General features: G+C 37.5%; 1 protein-coding gene across 1 annotated transcript in view; it reads right to left on the reverse strand.

Moving 5' to 3' along the window:
• The window catches only part of FBN2 (fibrillin 2), a 183,735-nt gene extending 166,940 nt beyond the window's left edge, over positions 1-16,795 (reverse strand). Inside the window, exons 1-3 of the mRNA XM_009319652.1 lie at positions 16,744-16,795; positions 16,066-16,161; positions 13,564-13,659 (exon numbers count right to left, since the gene is read on the reverse strand). Coding sequence (XP_009317927.1) covers positions 13,564-13,659; positions 16,066-16,161; positions 16,744-16,795 — 244 coding nt within the window. The remainder of the gene's footprint in view (positions 1-13,563; positions 13,660-16,065; positions 16,162-16,743) is intronic.
• Positions 16,796-17,505: the final 710 nt, after the last annotated feature.

The following is a 17,505-nucleotide window of genomic DNA, read 5'->3' on the forward strand; positions in this document are numbered from 1 at the left end:
CAAACATTTTTGAACAGGAGAAAGAAAGAGGAAATGCAACTTTCCAGGTTAAAAAATTACATTCTTTAAACAGCAGGAGTCATTTGCAAACACACACAAACCATGTCACAGCAGCCCCAATGAGTGTGTAAGAACAACATGAATCACAATCTGTTTTTACTCTAAAGAAAAAATATGTTTGTTTCTATTAAAACAACTCTATTGAATTATTCATACATTTCCTATACTGATATAAGGCCACATTAACATTATGGACACACATAAAAATGGTGACAAACATTCACTCTGGGGAAAGAGCATCACACCATTTTGGTATGCCAAAAGAACAAGGCGGCTCATGATGCTTCAGGGCAGTTATTCAGCAAAGTCTAAAGCCATAGATAAAATGTGTTGACACCATACTAGACAAGTCATAGAACAGTCAACTATTTAATTATGTAAGTTGAGCAATCTACAAGAAATGTTCACCAGATCATTTAGACATCTTATTATGAAAATGTCCTGGGTATGGCAAAACCCAGAAAGGGTTCTGGGGGCTCTGGAAGTTAGAGGAAAGAGAACAGGCCCAACATTGCCTCTCATAGCCTTGAAAACTTGTAAAATTTGTAAAATGCCATTATTTCACTATTGTCAGAACAGCAGCTTTTCTCACTGTTTTCTCACCGTTTTCATAAAAGAACTCAGATGAACTACCATGTGGTAACAACTAGAATAACAAAGCTTACACACACACAGCCCCTTCAATGATTCATTTTGCATACAAATGTATGACAAATCATGCACACAACACTATTGGATTTGTAGTTATGACACAAGCTGAAACTGTGAATACAGGACAAACAATCCAGGACATCAATGCTTAACACAGTGGAATCATACAAAACTGTCGTACAGAACTTCAGTGAGATCTGTCCTATAGTGATGGTGGTATGGTTTATTTTCAATTTGCTGCACCAATAATTAAATTTTTAATTTGATTAATTTGAATTTCAAAAATTAATGTGCATTTCAACTAAAGTTGAATTCTGGAAAATTCCTATCCCTTCCTTTATTTCTTAAATAAAAAAGCCACTATAAATCTATATTGTCTGAGAAACTTTTTGGGAGGTGTACTGGGTCTGGCTGGGATGGAGTTAATCTTCTTCACAGCAGATAGTGTAAGTGCTGTGTTTTGGATTTGTGACTAAAACAGTGTTGAGAACATACCAGTTTTTGGCCATGGCTGAGCAGTGCTCCCACAATGTCAAGGTTCTCTTTCTTTATCCTTTTCCCCACTCTGCTCTCCCCAGCGAGTAGGCTGGGGGGTGGTCAAGAGGCTGGGAGTGGACACGAGCTGACCAGAGGGATATTCCATACCAAAAACAGCTGGGGGAAAGAAGGAGGAAGGGGGGAGCTTTGTGGTTATGGCGTTTGTCTTTCCAAGCTACTGTTACGCATGCTGAGACCCTGCTTTCCAGAAAATGGCTTAACAGCTGCCTGCCGATTGGAAGTAGTCAATAAATTCCTTATTTTGCTTTGCTTGCGTGCACCAGTGCTTCACCTATCAAACTCTCTTTATCTTGACCGACAAGTTTTCAGCTTTTCCCCTTCAGTTTCTCTCCCCCATCCCACTGCGGGGGAGTCAGCAAGCGGCTGGGTGGGGGCTTACCTGCCAGCCGGGGTCAACCCACCACAGCAGCTGTTTGGTTTGCTTTAATCACTTGTGTATGCCGAGGCTTCAGTCTGAGGCACTGGATCTTTGGACTGACAGCCTCTGTCCAGTTCCCATATTTGCAACAATTGCTTTTTGTGGATGCTGTCAGCATGCAGGTCAATGACTAAGGATGGGAGACAAAACTACTTTTTGATTCACCCAATCAAGACTTGAAAATTTTCATAAAACTTAGATTGGAAAACAGTGAAAATCTTGTTCTTGCATTTTCATGCTGTACTCTAAGGACAGTTAAAAGCTTTCCATTTAAAGACTTCCTTTCAAAACTTGGTATTAATAACAAAAAGTATGTCATAGAGAAGAACTGGAGGAAGTGGAACATTCCCAGAAAGATTATTTGTTTCTGTCACAAAGAATCTATGACTGCAGTTTAAAACCAGAAGATTAACATAAGCCAATGAAGCAGATTAAGTCAGAGGGTAAAAGGAAGACATAAACCCCACAGAGCCAGAGCACGACTTTATTACCAAGTTTACAGAAATTCATGTATCTTCACATTAAAAAAAGCAAGAAATTGCAGAATTCCTGTAGCTTCCATTTCTAAACTCATCCCCACACTAATCTGAATTTAAAAAACATTCAGAGTCAAGAAGTACGCCATAAGCCTCCTTTTTTCAACAGCTAGGTTTTAATATAATGTTAATAATGATGTAGGAATACTGATAAGTATAGCATTGTGGAAGAATCAATGTGGCTTTTGTGAAAGAAAAATCAAACCCTATATACCTAGTGTAGTTCCTTAATGAATCAACAAACCTATTAGGTGGAAGCAGATACAGTCTAGTGAGATACCCAAAGGACCTCAACCGTAGGCTCTTCAAGAAAACAAGGCACGAAGTAAGAGGGAAGCTCCTTATATGGGTAAGAAACAAGAAATAGGAAAGGGGGAGTATGTGACTAATTTTCACACTGGAAGGAATGCTGGGACCCACGCTGATTCACGTATTCCTAAGTGATCTCAGGAGTGAAGAAAGGGACAAAGCTGGTCAGAAGCACCACAGAAAAAGGAATGAGAAGGTGTTAAAAATTATTACAATGCCACTTGCTCAGAAAAATCCTGAGCCACAAAATTATCTGACCCTGGGAAAAAACTCGGGGAAGTGCCACTTTTCCTGTTAAACTGGCTACTGGCAGTGATGGGTTCCTAGGCTAGATTGCCCCTTTGGTCTGATTTCGCACGACAGCTCTCTCGTACGCTGTGACTTCCTCTCCAGGCATTTTCAAGAGCTTCTGTTCATTCATCTAATATTCTTGGATAATGTAAACCTCTATACAACATGAAAACTGTTTCAAATTATACCTCAGCAGGATCTCTTTATGGGTAGAGTTTTTCAAGTTTTTTCAAGTTTTTCAAGTTTTACACAAGTACTTTTAAGCAATACAGAAATCCAACACAAACTCAAACATTTGTAACCATTATAGAAATAAACAACTTTCAACGTCCCTGAATTCTCCAGAGGATCTCTCAAGCCTCCTCTAACACAATATTTGTAAATTTATCAGTAAGTCTATTTGTCTAATTTGTCTTAATACATTCTACAGTCACAAAACCAAACAATTTATTTTTTTTGTTTATTTTTACAGTACTTCAGAACTGGGTTCTTTAATTTATTCCTGCTTTTTCCCAATTTTAAAATTTGCCTACAATGACCACATAAGCAGTACAAAAAATTAGCACTTGCTGAATTTGACAAAAGTTTTCCTATTCACCTGAATATTTCTGAGGGCTTTGCACTATCTTTGTTAAAGATAATCCCTGTTGACAAGTGTCTCAATTTTATTGTGATCTCTAACTTACCTAGATATTTTGCAAATATCTCCAGATATTTTTTCCGTATACATTACAAATTAATTAGTTTAATAAAAGTAATAATTTTCCTCATTTTTCTGAAGAATTTTTTTTTCTTCTGAAACTCTAACAAAAGTCATCATGTCTTTGCTCAGCTCCTGTAGTCTCACCCACCAACTAATTAAAAAAAAAAAGTCATATCCTAATGCATAAAGAGTAAAATTTTCACTGAGGAAGGAAAGAGAGAAGACTAAACAGAATTTTCCAAAGACGACATCTTTCTTCTCCTCTGCAACACATCCCCACTCATGATTTTGGTCCATTGCTCTGTATTATCGGACCCTTGTTTTACTTTTCAGTGAACAATCTCTAGATGTGGAACATAACCCAGTCTAAGTCCTACCTGACACATAAAAAACCCAATATTTTATGCTCTCCTGGACCTGTTCCTCCCGTAGGTAATAGGAAACACTAGTTTGCAAATATAGATTTTAAAAATATATATATGAAGAAAATATATCTATTTGCCATAAGTATAGAGTGTAACAAGTCTCCTAGCTCTTTCTTTCATTTCACAGTTTGGAGCAGTGTAGCTACAGTGCTTCCCTTTTAAACCCTGACTTGAAGCGAAGAAGCTTTCCCTGTGCCTGAGTTGCAGCACAGCTCCATTTTACTCTGGTGAAAATTCTCAAGTCCTCGGAAGAGGCTATTCAAATCTGTATTTTCATCTTACTTTTGTAGACCTAGTTTAAAGGCATAAAATTTCTGCTTTTATTTCTAACACAAAGTGCAATAACCCCACATCTATAACACTTTAATACTTACCTGTCATATGCCTGAACTAACTAGAAAGTATTAAAGATTTCAAGTGCTTCAAAACCAGCTACGGTAAAAAGTAACAAGGCTGCCTCACTGAAGGATTTTTAGCTCTTTCTTTTGCTGGTGCTTACTGTTTGTGGATAGAAACATAGTGTCATTCAAATTTCACAGTTTTTTTCTTTTTTTCTTTTCTTTCCTCCCCAGTTTCAGCTCTGGAGGAACTCTTAACAGCTCCATACTCCTCAAGACAGTTTCTCAGGGCTTTTGGAACTGGGAGGTGGGCAGGGGCTACTTCTGATAAATTGTGCTGTTCCGAAGTCCCTCAGAATTAAAGATGCCCATAGCTATCTGCTTCCTTCAAGGTCTGATTTCACCACAAAAGGAAAGGAAAGAACCGATTCTCCAGTCACACCATACCCTTTTAAAAGGTGCGGTTCCCTACTACTGTTGGCTTCCCGTGAAGGCCCATATGCAGTTTAAGCATCCTTCCCTCTTCTCGTTTGTAATAACAGGCCACAGGAACTCTCCAGACCAGAGATGATCTTTGTTCAGTTGATTAGTACAAATGGTGCTTTGATCCCTGACGTGGACTTCAGCTCTTACGGAAATGATTGTGCTGCCACTGCACCTGTGAACTGTAGGTTCAGACTCACTAAGTCTGCTACTGTGATAATTTCTGTCCAAAATAGCATAACCAGCTTTGGTCTTCTGCGTTCAGAGACAACATGTACTACACTCACTGTGAGAATTATTGAAGTAACTTAGAAGTGTATGCTATATATTATTAGCATTCTAGCATAAAGTGACTTTGCTGTACGCATTGCTAGATACTTATCTAACAGACTGACTATGATAATGCAACCAGAGGAAAAGTGGGCAAGAGGGAGGGAATACTAATCATCACATCCTGAAGTACCCAAAGAAAGGAAAAGAGGGAAGCAAGAGAAAGATACTGACTGGGATTATACTACTTTCTTAATCATTACTGCCAATGGCATGTTCAGCATTATCCATGTCTTCTTTTAAACTGCAAAATGTTGAATCTTTTGCACAGCTAGAAAAGAGAAATTTTCAGATACCTGCTAACAAAAAATAAACATATACTCTGTAGACATCTTGTGGGGTTTTTAATGCTTTAGACAGTTAATTGTCAGTTTGTGAAAGGCGGGGTGAAGGAAAGTCTGAAAACCTTGTTATTGGAGATAACGATGGATGACAAAACCAGGGAATGTAGTGCCAGAGTCCTGTAATCCTAGTAGCTATTGATATCTAAGAGCATGAAAGCAGCTTTCTGAATTTGTCCTTCAGAACTACTGTAATCCATCAAAGATTGATGTATGCAAATATCTACAGGTCTGAACCTGTAGGAGGAAAGGGATTTCTCTGAACAGGGACTGCACTTGACTGTATGTATTACAAACATCTGATGACACGTCTAGTCTCAAACAAACAATGAAAATAACTACCAGGTTCTTTTGACACAGATAATCTGACCTATCTTCCCGAATCAGGTACTTACCTGTCAGATAAAATTTTACCTCTTATTGCTGCAGGTATTTGCAATTGTTATCTCTTACTACCTCCAAGAGGAATTAGAGGTGTGCTTTTTTATTTTAAACTGAACCTTTTTTTAAAATACCACCACCACTGTGGCATTTTGCTTATAATCAACTTTCCACAATGTATGGAAAAACCTGACAGAAATTATTTTTAACAGAAAATTTAGAAAATTAAGTAGGAAAGCATGGTGAAAATTTAAAATTTTAGGAAGATTCACATTTTGTAGCGCTTTAAACTACCCCTAATTTATTTCTAGTTAAATTGATCAAACTTAATTGATTTTAGTTAAATTAGACTTTGAGTTGATGATGTAACTCTTGTGTTTACCCCAGCAGTGATGAACACCCTCTGTGAACTGGACCATGTAGTTAGAGTATGCTACAGTGAACTAATATTTTTTTTCTTCACTCAACAGGCCCTGAATGATGCCTTTACGAACTTGCAGAAAATAGCTCAAGACCATATGCTCCACTTCCCAATGGCTAAAAGCAGACTGAAAATTAATTAAACTAGTGTTTAGCAGGTAAATATTCCACTTACTGTGCACTGAAAAAAAGGCACCAGGACACATGGCCCTGTGGCAAGAAGAAAAGAATAATGCTGGTTGATATTTGAGAGCAGCATATAGTAATTATTTTCTATTTAATCTTATTGCTTTCCTTGCTTCCTGCCTTCTCCTAAAATGCCCTGCATTTTCATTTATATTCACTCCTAGAGCATGCAAAATTCAACAGTCTTACACCACCTTAATATAACAGGCAGGATGACCCCCCCTAGTTAAAACCTCAGACTGAAACTCAGGATATTTGGTTGATTGCTAATTCTGCGAAAGCTTCCCTGCTCAGCCTTCGACAAGTAACAACCTCGCATGCCTCAGCCTGTCTTGGGGGCAGGGAAGAGAGTAATAATACTTCCCTTGTCCAGTTAGCTCTTCAGAGCGGGGACCCGCTTACGCATACACACACACATCCTATTCCACATAAAGAACCTCTATTTCAGTTCAGGCTAATAGTAGCCACTATAAAGCAAAAACCAGCAAAATTAAGAAGTTACATTCCCACAACTCCTACAAAAAGAGAAGGTCTCATTGATCAAAAGAGCATTTTTGCTGTTAAGCACCAGAACAAAGTTTACAATCATTGGGGGACAGCTAAAATAAACCAAGCAACTTGAGAAAAAGTACAGGTCCTTTTATAACCGCTTGTGCAGCAGTATGCCACGGCTGGCAGACAGGAAACCTCTTGAACCTGCCATAGCCTGCATGGCAAGAAGTTCTGCAGTTCATGAGATTACAGGGGTAAGAGACCAAATCAAGATCTGAATACATCCCCAAAAGATTTTCACTTCTTCTCACGGTACTGCTACCATCAACAGATATGGAAAAGTTGTGTAAAGTTAAAAGATCTTTTGAATACCTGTCAGAGGAAAGAGTAGTTTCTTAAAGAATTTCATTCCCTCCTTGCTTCATTTACACATAATCACTGTCACTCAAGCACACACAAGCATCTTCAGCAGCACTACAGAATAAATATGAATTGTATGTTTTCTTTATAATAAAAATATATTTGAGAAGTATTGAGTCCTGTATAAGATTGTGCCAGTTTGCTATATAAGTCTAATTTTATTCATAAATATTATCCCAAAATATCTTTAGGTGCCAATCAGTTTCTTCAGTACAGCTCCACTTCAGTTCTGTGTTCTTTGTTCTTTCCTCTTTTGCCTCAGTTACTATATACTATTAACACTTTCACTGAGAATGCTTTTTGCTTCTTCCTACGCCTTTCTCTGTGCTGTTGATTAGTTTCTTCAGCCTCTTCCAAGGTTGAAGAAAACCTTTTTTTCTTTTTTCCTCTTTTTTCCCCTTTTTCTTCTGTTGTCCTTAGACATAGGATCATCACTGATTATTTTCCTATAGGGGAGGGTCAGATGAAGGTAAGTGATCTCAGATATGGTGTTAGATGTATACTCTCCTACCCCACAGAACAAACCTCTATTTCAGTTACATCCTTTACCTCAAACCTTTTTCACTATCCTCTGCAACATCCTGTTCCCCAGCCCCAGGGACACTTCACTTACTCTGTTGCTGTCCCTCCTAGGACTCTTCAACTGCATGGGCCAAGTTCTTGTAGGCATTGCAGAACTGGCATAAAAATTGCTGCCTTGCACAGAAGAGGGTTTCTACTGACTACCTGGCTGCATCTATGCAGAGTCTTCCCTATTAACCCAGGAAGAACCTGTAGGAAGGCAGCTGATTTACTGCATCTGTCATGAGGTGCGGGCTCTCAACTTCTCTGACAGACAGAAATTCCAAAATTCAGACAGCCAAAGAGAGTGTCCAGACACTTGTACTGGGTGCAACAAACACACTGGGTTTGTTTGCTAAGACAAATTAGCAGCCATTTTCCTGAGAACAACCCAAAAGCTCCCCCATTTCAGAAGAAGTTCTTGTGCTATATTCAACTATTACGTTTCTTCATTTTTCCTCTTTTCTCACCTGCCCAAGCTTGATAGCTTTATCTGAAATCCTCTCCCTTCTTCAAAAGGATACTTCCCAAGCTATGCACTTCTACTCAGTCCAAACCCTTTTGCTTCCCATTATAAGCCGCTTATGTACAGAGTAAGCAAGCACTGTTTTTCTCCTTCTAAATGGGATGAAGGCAAACTTAGATCAGTGACAGGATTCTCCTTTCCCACTGCTTCTTCCTCCCTTTAACCCATGAGAAAGAAGGAAGAAAACATCATTGCTTTTCCACAGCTTCATGCCTCTACAAATCATCAATTAAAAAATGCACAGGCCATATGCAGTAATACAAATATCATTTGCTCAGACAGTCTTGAGAAACCAAAGGAACTGGTCAAGCTAGAAAAAACTGCTCTTATATGTACAACTGAGGATGAGGCCTCTTAATCAATCTGTTTCTTTTTTTTTCCCCAATTATTTTTCACTGGGAAAAACTCAACAGCAAAATTTCTACATCTGTTTTTTCCTTAAAAACAAAACAACAACAAAACAGACAAAATCAAGTGCTTGAATCTTGTGTGTTTATAAATCAAAGACAAGAAGCTGACCAAAAGAACAGACTTTGACAGGAAATATAAAAGGTCATTGTATATATCAGAAAGAGTAAACCACGAGCTCCCAAACAGGTTCTGCTTTCTTGTTAAACCAGCAGCAAGTCTCAAGTTAAATACTGTAATCATGCCAGTCATTAGTTACTGCTCAGCCTCCTGTCTCCAGCCCGGAAATTAGTCTGCTCCGAGCCCAGATAGCTGAACAAGCAGTCACGTTTTATCATATAACTGAGGTTGGGAGGCCAATCTGAAGGAAAGCTACATATGTTCTGTATTAGGAAGAAAATACCTAATTTAAAAGAACTTAATTTACAGAACAATAAAAAGTATGCTTTTAAAACACAGTGATGTAAAAAAATAACAAAACAAAATCTCTTATAACTCTGATGTGATTTGCAAGGGAAGTTCACATAAACTTAAACTATAAAATTTTAGTTAAAGAGTTATGAACTGTTGCTAAACTCAGTTTAAAATTAAACTACAGAGCCATTTCTTACTGTAAAGCATTACAGGCAACTATTTCAACCAACAGATGAAGAAATCTTTGCCTCTTGCATTTTGTTGGAAAGCATAAACTTCTTATTACATTAAAAGCGTAAATTACAAATTACTATTGAACAGAATAAGCATTTAAGGTATCTTTTACAGTTTTTTTCATGTACTCCAGCTCACGTAAAGCATAAAAAAATTAACATTTACAGTTACCATATTAGAGACTTTTTATAGTCATTACCAAGATATACTACAGGAGTCATCTTTCTTTAACTGAATAATAGTACAATAAATTAGTAACAACTTTTTCTGAATGTGAGAAAGTTTAGGCAACACCAAGGTAAGAGACTAGGTGAAAATTTACTTAGCCCTATCCACTGTTGTAAAAGCAGATTAGATTAGATTAGATATGCAAATTAGATATGCAATTATATATATTACATATGTTATATTTTTGTGACAGTGACAGAAGCAAATTTGGCTTACTACCTCCAATTTCAAGTAAGTAAATGTAAACTTTTAATTATAATAACTCAATTTCCAAATAACCATGTAATGTACTTTAAGTCTTGTATAACAATAGCATTTCACACATAGAATTGAAAGGCTAAGACTTTCAAGGACGGCTAAGAAATATGGATGCCAAAATACTGGTGTTTAATTCCTTTACATGGCTTGAATTCTGCAGCTTAAAGTTTCACAATGAATTGTAAGAAAGCAAATTTCAATGCTTTCATCACCACAAAAGTTAAGTTACAACATCCATATGTACTAGAATCTTTTAAACAAGTCAACCTATTTCAAGTATAAGCGTCATTATTAAAAACTCCGAGCCGTCATCGCAGCTGGAGTCTGTCATATGTATTAACATGATCATATGATTGACATGTATCATGACAGTCCTGAATCTAGTCAGAGGATAGAAGCTAATCTTAACCAGGAATGATTGCTTCTATCTGGACAAAAGGCAAGCTTACCAAGTTGTCTGGCAATAAATAAAAAAAAAAAATCTGAATGCAATCAATAATAAAAAAAAAAAAAATCAATTTGCAGTATTACAATTCTATCATGTTACAGTTCAGCTACAACCATCATCCATCTTGGATACCTAGTTTAGACTGTCGAATTTGGACAAATGTAAGCTCCACCTGAATTAAGGCTCAAACTACAAAGCAACTTAACACTGTCCAATCCCCTGAAAATCCATCCTAAACTGACAGACTTGGTAGTCTCTTATTTTAGCTAGAAGACAGGTGTACATTCTACAAAGACATATTTCTGAAAATGGCTGTAAATATTAACAGAGTTTTTACAGAATAATGCTTCCTATTTCCCCACTAACCAAAACATAAAAGATTTAAGTCCCTGCGCTTGGTTCATAAGAAGTAACTACAGAGAATGGGCTGGATGTAACATGTAACAGCAAAAACCTAAACCAACAGAGATGAATAGAAGCCCGTAAATCTGGTTTTAAGAATGAAAGCGACAAGCAATTAGAAACAAAGAAACAAATTCATCCTTCACATTTCTCTGTTGCTTGTGACATCTAGTGGGTATACAAAACAGCCTGGAATAGCAAATAGAAACTCCTGCTTTTTCAATGTTTGGTTTAGTTATTTCCTTCATCTACATGGAAATTATTTCCATTTCACAGTCAACAAATGTGAAAAAAAAAATGGTGCAAGATATTTTCACAATTTCTATACAGCTTTGAGCACTTCAGAGTGGAATTTGAAACAGAGGATTCCACAGGATTCCCTTCAGAAGCCGTTTCTAAACACGTGAATAACAAGAAGGTGTTCGGGAGCAGGCAGCATGGGTTTACCAAGGGCAAACGCCATCACTGCTTTCAACCCTGAGGTCACTGGTGCCAAGGACAAGGAAAGGGCAGTGCACGTTGCTTGACTTGAGGAAGGCTTTTGAGACAGGCTCCCACAGAGAGATTGTGATTGGTGAGATACAGGTTGAATAAGTGAACAGCAGATAAGGTGAGTGGAAAATTGGCTGGACTGCTGGCTCAAAGAGCTGTGATCAGCAAAGTCCAGCTAGAGGCCAGGAAACTAGTGCAGTCCCTCAGGGATGACTACTGGGACAAATAGCAGTTTTATGTCTTCGTTAACAACCTGGGTGATAGCACAAGAGCGCACTCTCAGCGAGATTGCAGATGACACCAAATTTGGGGCACCAGTCGATACGCTGGAGGGCAGGCCTGCTACTTAGAGTGATCCGGACAGCTTAGAAAAAATGGGCACACAGTTACCTTGTGAAGTTCAGCAAAAGCAAATGAAGTCTCACATCTGGGATGGAATAACCTGATGGAACAACATGGGCTGGAGGCTAATTGCCCGCAAAGCAGCTCTGAGAAAAGGATTATGGGGGTCCTAGTAGGCAACAACCTGAACATGAAACAGCAGCGTACCCTTGCAGCAGAGAAGGCCAGCTGCATGGGCTGTATCAGGATGAGTGTAGCATCCAAACCAGGGAAGTGGTCCTTCACCTCCATTTGGCACCTGTAAGACTGCATCAGAGTGTTGTGTCCAGTTTTGGACTCCCATTACAAGAAAGAAATGGACATACTGAAGAAAGTCCAGGGGAGGTCCACCAAATTGGTCGGGGAGCTGGAGAACTTGCCCTGTGTGGAGAGGCTGAGGGACTTGAGTTCATCCAGCCTTAAAAGAGAAGGTTTCAAGGTGACTTCGTTGCTGCCTATAACTACCTGTTCAGAGGATACAGAGAAATTGAAGCCAGACTCTTCTTAGAGGCTCACAGCAATCAGACGAGAGGCAACAAATACAAGCTGAAACATGCAAAATTGCGATATTAGGGATTTTTTTTTTTTTTTTTTTTACCATAAGGGTGGTCAAATACTGGAACAGGTTGTCCAGAGATGTTGTGGAATCTCCATCCTTGAAGGTGGAACCTGACTGGACATGGACCTGAGCAGGCTGATCTGATTAGACCTGCTTTGAGCAGATATTAGACTAGATGGCCTGTGGAGGCCCCTTCTGATTTAAATTATTTTATCAATCTAAGAAGTCTACTTCTGCCCTGAGTGGGTGTTTCGTCCACTGCAAACGTGAATTAAGAATGTGACTTTCTATTTCCTATTAATGCAAATGATCCCATCCCCCTTTTTAGTATTGACAACCTTTTGAATATTTTAAAGAAGTAAGGTAACAATGCATACTAGTATTCAGCATTTCACACTATGGCTGCTCAGTTCTTCAGTACCCTTTTTGAAGGGAACATGCATTCGCAAACACATCAACTTGGAGAAAGACAAAGAATAATATTTCTGCTAAGACTGTCATGGTTTAACAGTCTTGGTTTCAAAACAAACAATGCTCTGATTTATTAAAAAGCAAGAAGTATAGATTTCTGAGAGTGGAACGTTTATTCTAAATCACTATATATGGACCTCGTGCCTTAATTATTTGTGTGCTAATCACATAGTGTAACACTAAAAATGTTTTCTTCAGCATCATTAAAACTGACTTTGTCAGTATCTCTAAGCCCGTAAAAGAAGGCTGAGGGATTTCTCCATAACATTTTAAAATAAAATCCTAGTTTAGTCCCCAATTCATGAAAGCACTATAAGTTAAGCCATGTCTAAGATGTTTTCTTGAATAAGAATGGTTTTAGGAACTCATCTCGCTATTACGGTAATTGGTTATTTTTTCACTCTGTCTCTGACTTTCTCCTATAGGATAGAACTAACCAGAGCAAATAACTTCCCAAGCTCCTCTTATGAAAGAGGTGTTATACAGAAAAACAATCCTTCAATTAGTTACACTTACGCAATTCTAACACCATCAGCAATTTTGCTGTAATGTTATTTCACGTAGCTGAAAGCAAAAGATAGCTCATCTTTTAACTATTATACGAACAAAATAAGCAGCCTAAATTAGCTCAAATTCCTACCAGTTGTGACAGCTTTGTACTTGCCAACCTGAAATGTGGCTACCAGACTAAAAAGGAAGACACCTTCTAAAATTACAAATAATACACGGTTTACTGGAAGCTTACTGGCTCAGCCGGAAAATACACAGCATAAAATATGTACATACTGTATTGTTGCATATAACTGCTCATAATTTCCTTCCATATTTACTTCTTTTACCTCTTTCACACTGAGGGCCAGTAAATCCGTAGACACATGCACAGCGATTAGGTCCAATACACCGTCCTCCATTCTGGCAACCATTTTCACAGACAGCTTTAATTAACAAAAAAAAGTTTTAAATGTTATAGTAATCATATTTCAAAGATTACCATATGTGGTATTAAAAAATAAATGTTTTCTTCTCAACTGCTCTAAGTCTTTCTGGACCTGAAGATCAAACTGATCTCCTTCCTACCCATCATCACCAACAATAATGATTGTTCAAGTCAAATTCCATTAGCCCAAATTCCATTAGCACCTGTTTAATGCCAATTGCAAGCAGCTGTTTAATTAATCATATTCAGCAGATTCTTAGCAGATGTTTAACTTAAGTATATTTTTAAACAGTTGTGCAGCTCTAGTCACTAATCATAAGAACTTGTACCCATCACCGAAGTTAGCAGATAAAAACTCAGCTCTTCTGAGGTTTTTTTGAGCATATTAAGTTGTGCTATTCAGTCACAATAGCAACGAACCTTTCAAGAAGGGAGGCTTGGGGAGTCCGAGAGACAGATAATTCAGTTGATACTGCTGGCAGAAGAAGTGATGTTTAGAGCAAGGGGAAAGAATTACCGGTTGAACTCATCTTTAAGTACCTTCAAAAACTGTGTTTCCTAAAAGATCCCAACAAGAAATAAAACCATTTTTGGGGGGTATAAAACCACAGTATATATAGACTGAGAAGGTACTTCACAGCTGTGGGACTTCGGAGCACCCACTCACGCTATTTATTAATGGTGTGAATCAAGAACAAAGCCTCCTGCCAAAGCACTGAAATCTTCTCAATTTGAAAGGAAGACAGTTCTTCAGCGAGGTTGAAAAATACCATTAAAAGAGTGCTAACCAATTCTATTTTCAGGCTTATTGCTTCCAGGACATATAGCCTTGTTCAGAATTAGGACATGTCCCAAATCAAAGCATTTCACCTCAAAGGACATCCCCACCGTTTTTAAGTGGCTCTGAACAACAGCAAAGAGATTTTGTTCTAGAAGTCTCTAGGCTGCCTTCCTACACAGGTCTCCCCAGTTTGAAGATGGCATTTGTAACATGTTTGAGTATCCAGTGCCAAAGAACCTCAGTAACCTAGAGAAGGTAAATATTTCAAAATGGAAAAAATGTACACATGCCTCCTATATCACAATGGGGAACATAAAATATACTGTTATGTGGAAATGTGATAAAGCCTTACTTCTTATCAAGAACTATAAAACTGAATTACTTTTTATTGTGAATGCATATCTTATGCATAAAATGAAGATACTTCTCTGCATGTGTTACATTACTGAATTAATGGACAATGACACTTTAGTGAGACAATTAACTTCAGCAGATTTAAGACACAATTACATTCTAGTAAAAAGAAATAAAGACATATTTACATTTTTCAGACATTCATTCCATACTGTGTCTAGAAGACAAATACTCAATCTTACTTGAAATTTTAACTGTCCTATACACTGAGACCAATCTCCACAGTTCGTTCAGATTTTCTCAATTGCTTTAGAGCCACTGCTTGAAAATTCAATCCTCTTTTCATTTACTCACTGGAAATATGCCCTGTCTGAGAGCATTCAGGTGATGACCCAATACTTTAAAATAAGCAGGAAGGGGCCAGCAACTCTTAAAAGTAAATCTGACTGTGACTAGGGTCACATTTTAGAATTACAATTATTACCTAAAATTTTAGAGAATTTTATCCAGGTAGAATTAAAGCAAGAACAAGACTGCTCTCCAGCATTTGCAAAAACGATTAAGACAAAAGGATGTTCTTCCACACTATTCAGTCTAACTGTTCTTTGCATAGCTGCCTTTTGTTTGCCTCTAGTTCCTTCAGACTACTTTCAGCAATTAATTTCTCAGCTAATTAGTAGCCAGCTGGCCTCAGAATACACTTTGAGTCTTTCTTCATCCCTGAAGCCTTTAGTGATTTTTATTGTTTGCTAAATTTGTATAGCTTGTAAACACTGTATTGTGATAGGTAGAGCTGTGCAAATAATTTACTTTCTAGCTTGTCTGCCAAACCAAAAAGGTATCCAAAAGCTTGAACTTTATTTAATCTTTTTCCTTAGTCAAGTAGAAAACAGGAAAACATGCTTTAACCTAGCAGTTAGGCTGTTTTTCTGAGATGAAGAAGCTTCATTAAAGAGAATGGAAAATTAGTGATCATCTGGTAAGAAAAGGAGAGCGGGATGTATACTGCCATTGCTCCCAAAGAATTTTCCAAAACTATTTGGTGAATTCGATCCCTAATTTGAATTTTAAAGAATACAAATGCACTTCATGCATGAACTGGCTTTCAGCTAAAACACTATACCCCAAAACAGCATTAAATTGCTCACAGACATTCCATTATATTTCAGCATATTGGCTTTTTTATCTGCCTACTCTACCTAAAGTAAGAAGGCTAGCTTGCAGGACTTATGTGGATTTAACTTTAGATGCAACAGAGCAGTTACTTACGCTGCCCACAGTAAGTTCCGACGTAGCCCTTCTGGCACTGGCACCGGTCGTCCGTGCACGTGCCGCCGTTCATGCACCTGATGCTGCACTGTTGTACTGCAGCGGAGCCCAGGCAGAGAGATACCAGTGTTAGGCAAAAATACCGCATTGGGAAGCAAATGTGGATAAAAACAGAGACATCTGAAAGTAGACATGAGCTTCGTACAATATATACTATGTATTTAAATGTACACTCAGGTATTCTTGTAACCAAAGCCATCCAAGCTGTAGCTGTTAGTCAGCCATTATTTTAAAAGCAACCATGAAGAGGTTTTTAGAGTTTTCCATGATTATCTTTAGCAACTTAGAACTTTTCATTATCTTGGAGGCTGTACTATCTTCATTTCTTAGGAAAATGGACTTGATGAAAATGTTAATAGCACACATATTTATATTTAAACTTGCTTATCTCTTTAAATGCATTTTTTTTCCAATTTGTCACACAGAGTAAACATGCACACATGGTATATCAAACTTTATCAAAAACTAGAGATATACCAAAGTGTAAGTTACATGCACGTATGCAGTAATGACAAGTTATTTTTACAGAATTTACATAGTAGTTATTTTTGAGTTGACACTCAAAGTGAATTACTTAAAGTGAAATCTCTAATGAAAATAAATATAATAAGTCCTTACTAGATTTTGATCCACAAGTAGGTGATATTTGTCCACTGGCACAAGTGCACATGTTAGGACGGGAACAAAATCCATCACCACAGCTATTTCTACAAATCGCTGAGGAAGAACACAATTAAAATGACAGTGATTAACAGTAACCTTAGTCTTAAACTACAGGAAAAAAAGCTGAAAGTATGTTAACAGCTTCTTTAAAAAAAACAAAAAAAACAAAAAAAAAAAAACCACCAAACCAGAATACTTGAATGCTCAGTTCATTGGGACACTTAATATACATGCAAAAGTAATTGTAAGTTAAATAAAGCAAACTGAATTTTGGTATAATCAGTATCTCTGACGAATTTAAAGACAAACAGAATCAAATACAGCATATTCAAACACCGGTCTGACCACTGAAACCAGATAATCAACTCTTCCCCTAATTAGAAAGACCAGCCTATTACACAAGTAGAGTCAACTTATTAAAATTATATATTTTAGACCACAAGACCTGTAGAAAACTTTACCAAGAATCCAAGATTTGAATGAATATAAACAATATAGATCATAAATGCCAATTTATGGTATGGCTTGTCTCTTATAATTGCTATTTTAGAGGCATTTTAGGGTCTCTTTTTTCTAAGATTATCCATCCTTCACACAAAGCTGTTTTGTGGGAAGGAAGTCAATATCCAAATGCTGGGCTTTTCCGCTTTTGTGTAGTTTCCCTAAATAGTTTTCTGTACTCAAATATTTCCACATTGTCATTTAGAAACTAGCTTT

This window comes from Pygoscelis adeliae, unplaced genomic scaffold, assembly GCF_000699105.1.
Source record: "Pygoscelis adeliae isolate BGI_AS28 unplaced genomic scaffold, ASM69910v1 Scaffold110, whole genome shotgun sequence".
NCBI lineage: Eukaryota > Metazoa > Chordata > Aves > Sphenisciformes > Spheniscidae > Pygoscelis > Pygoscelis adeliae.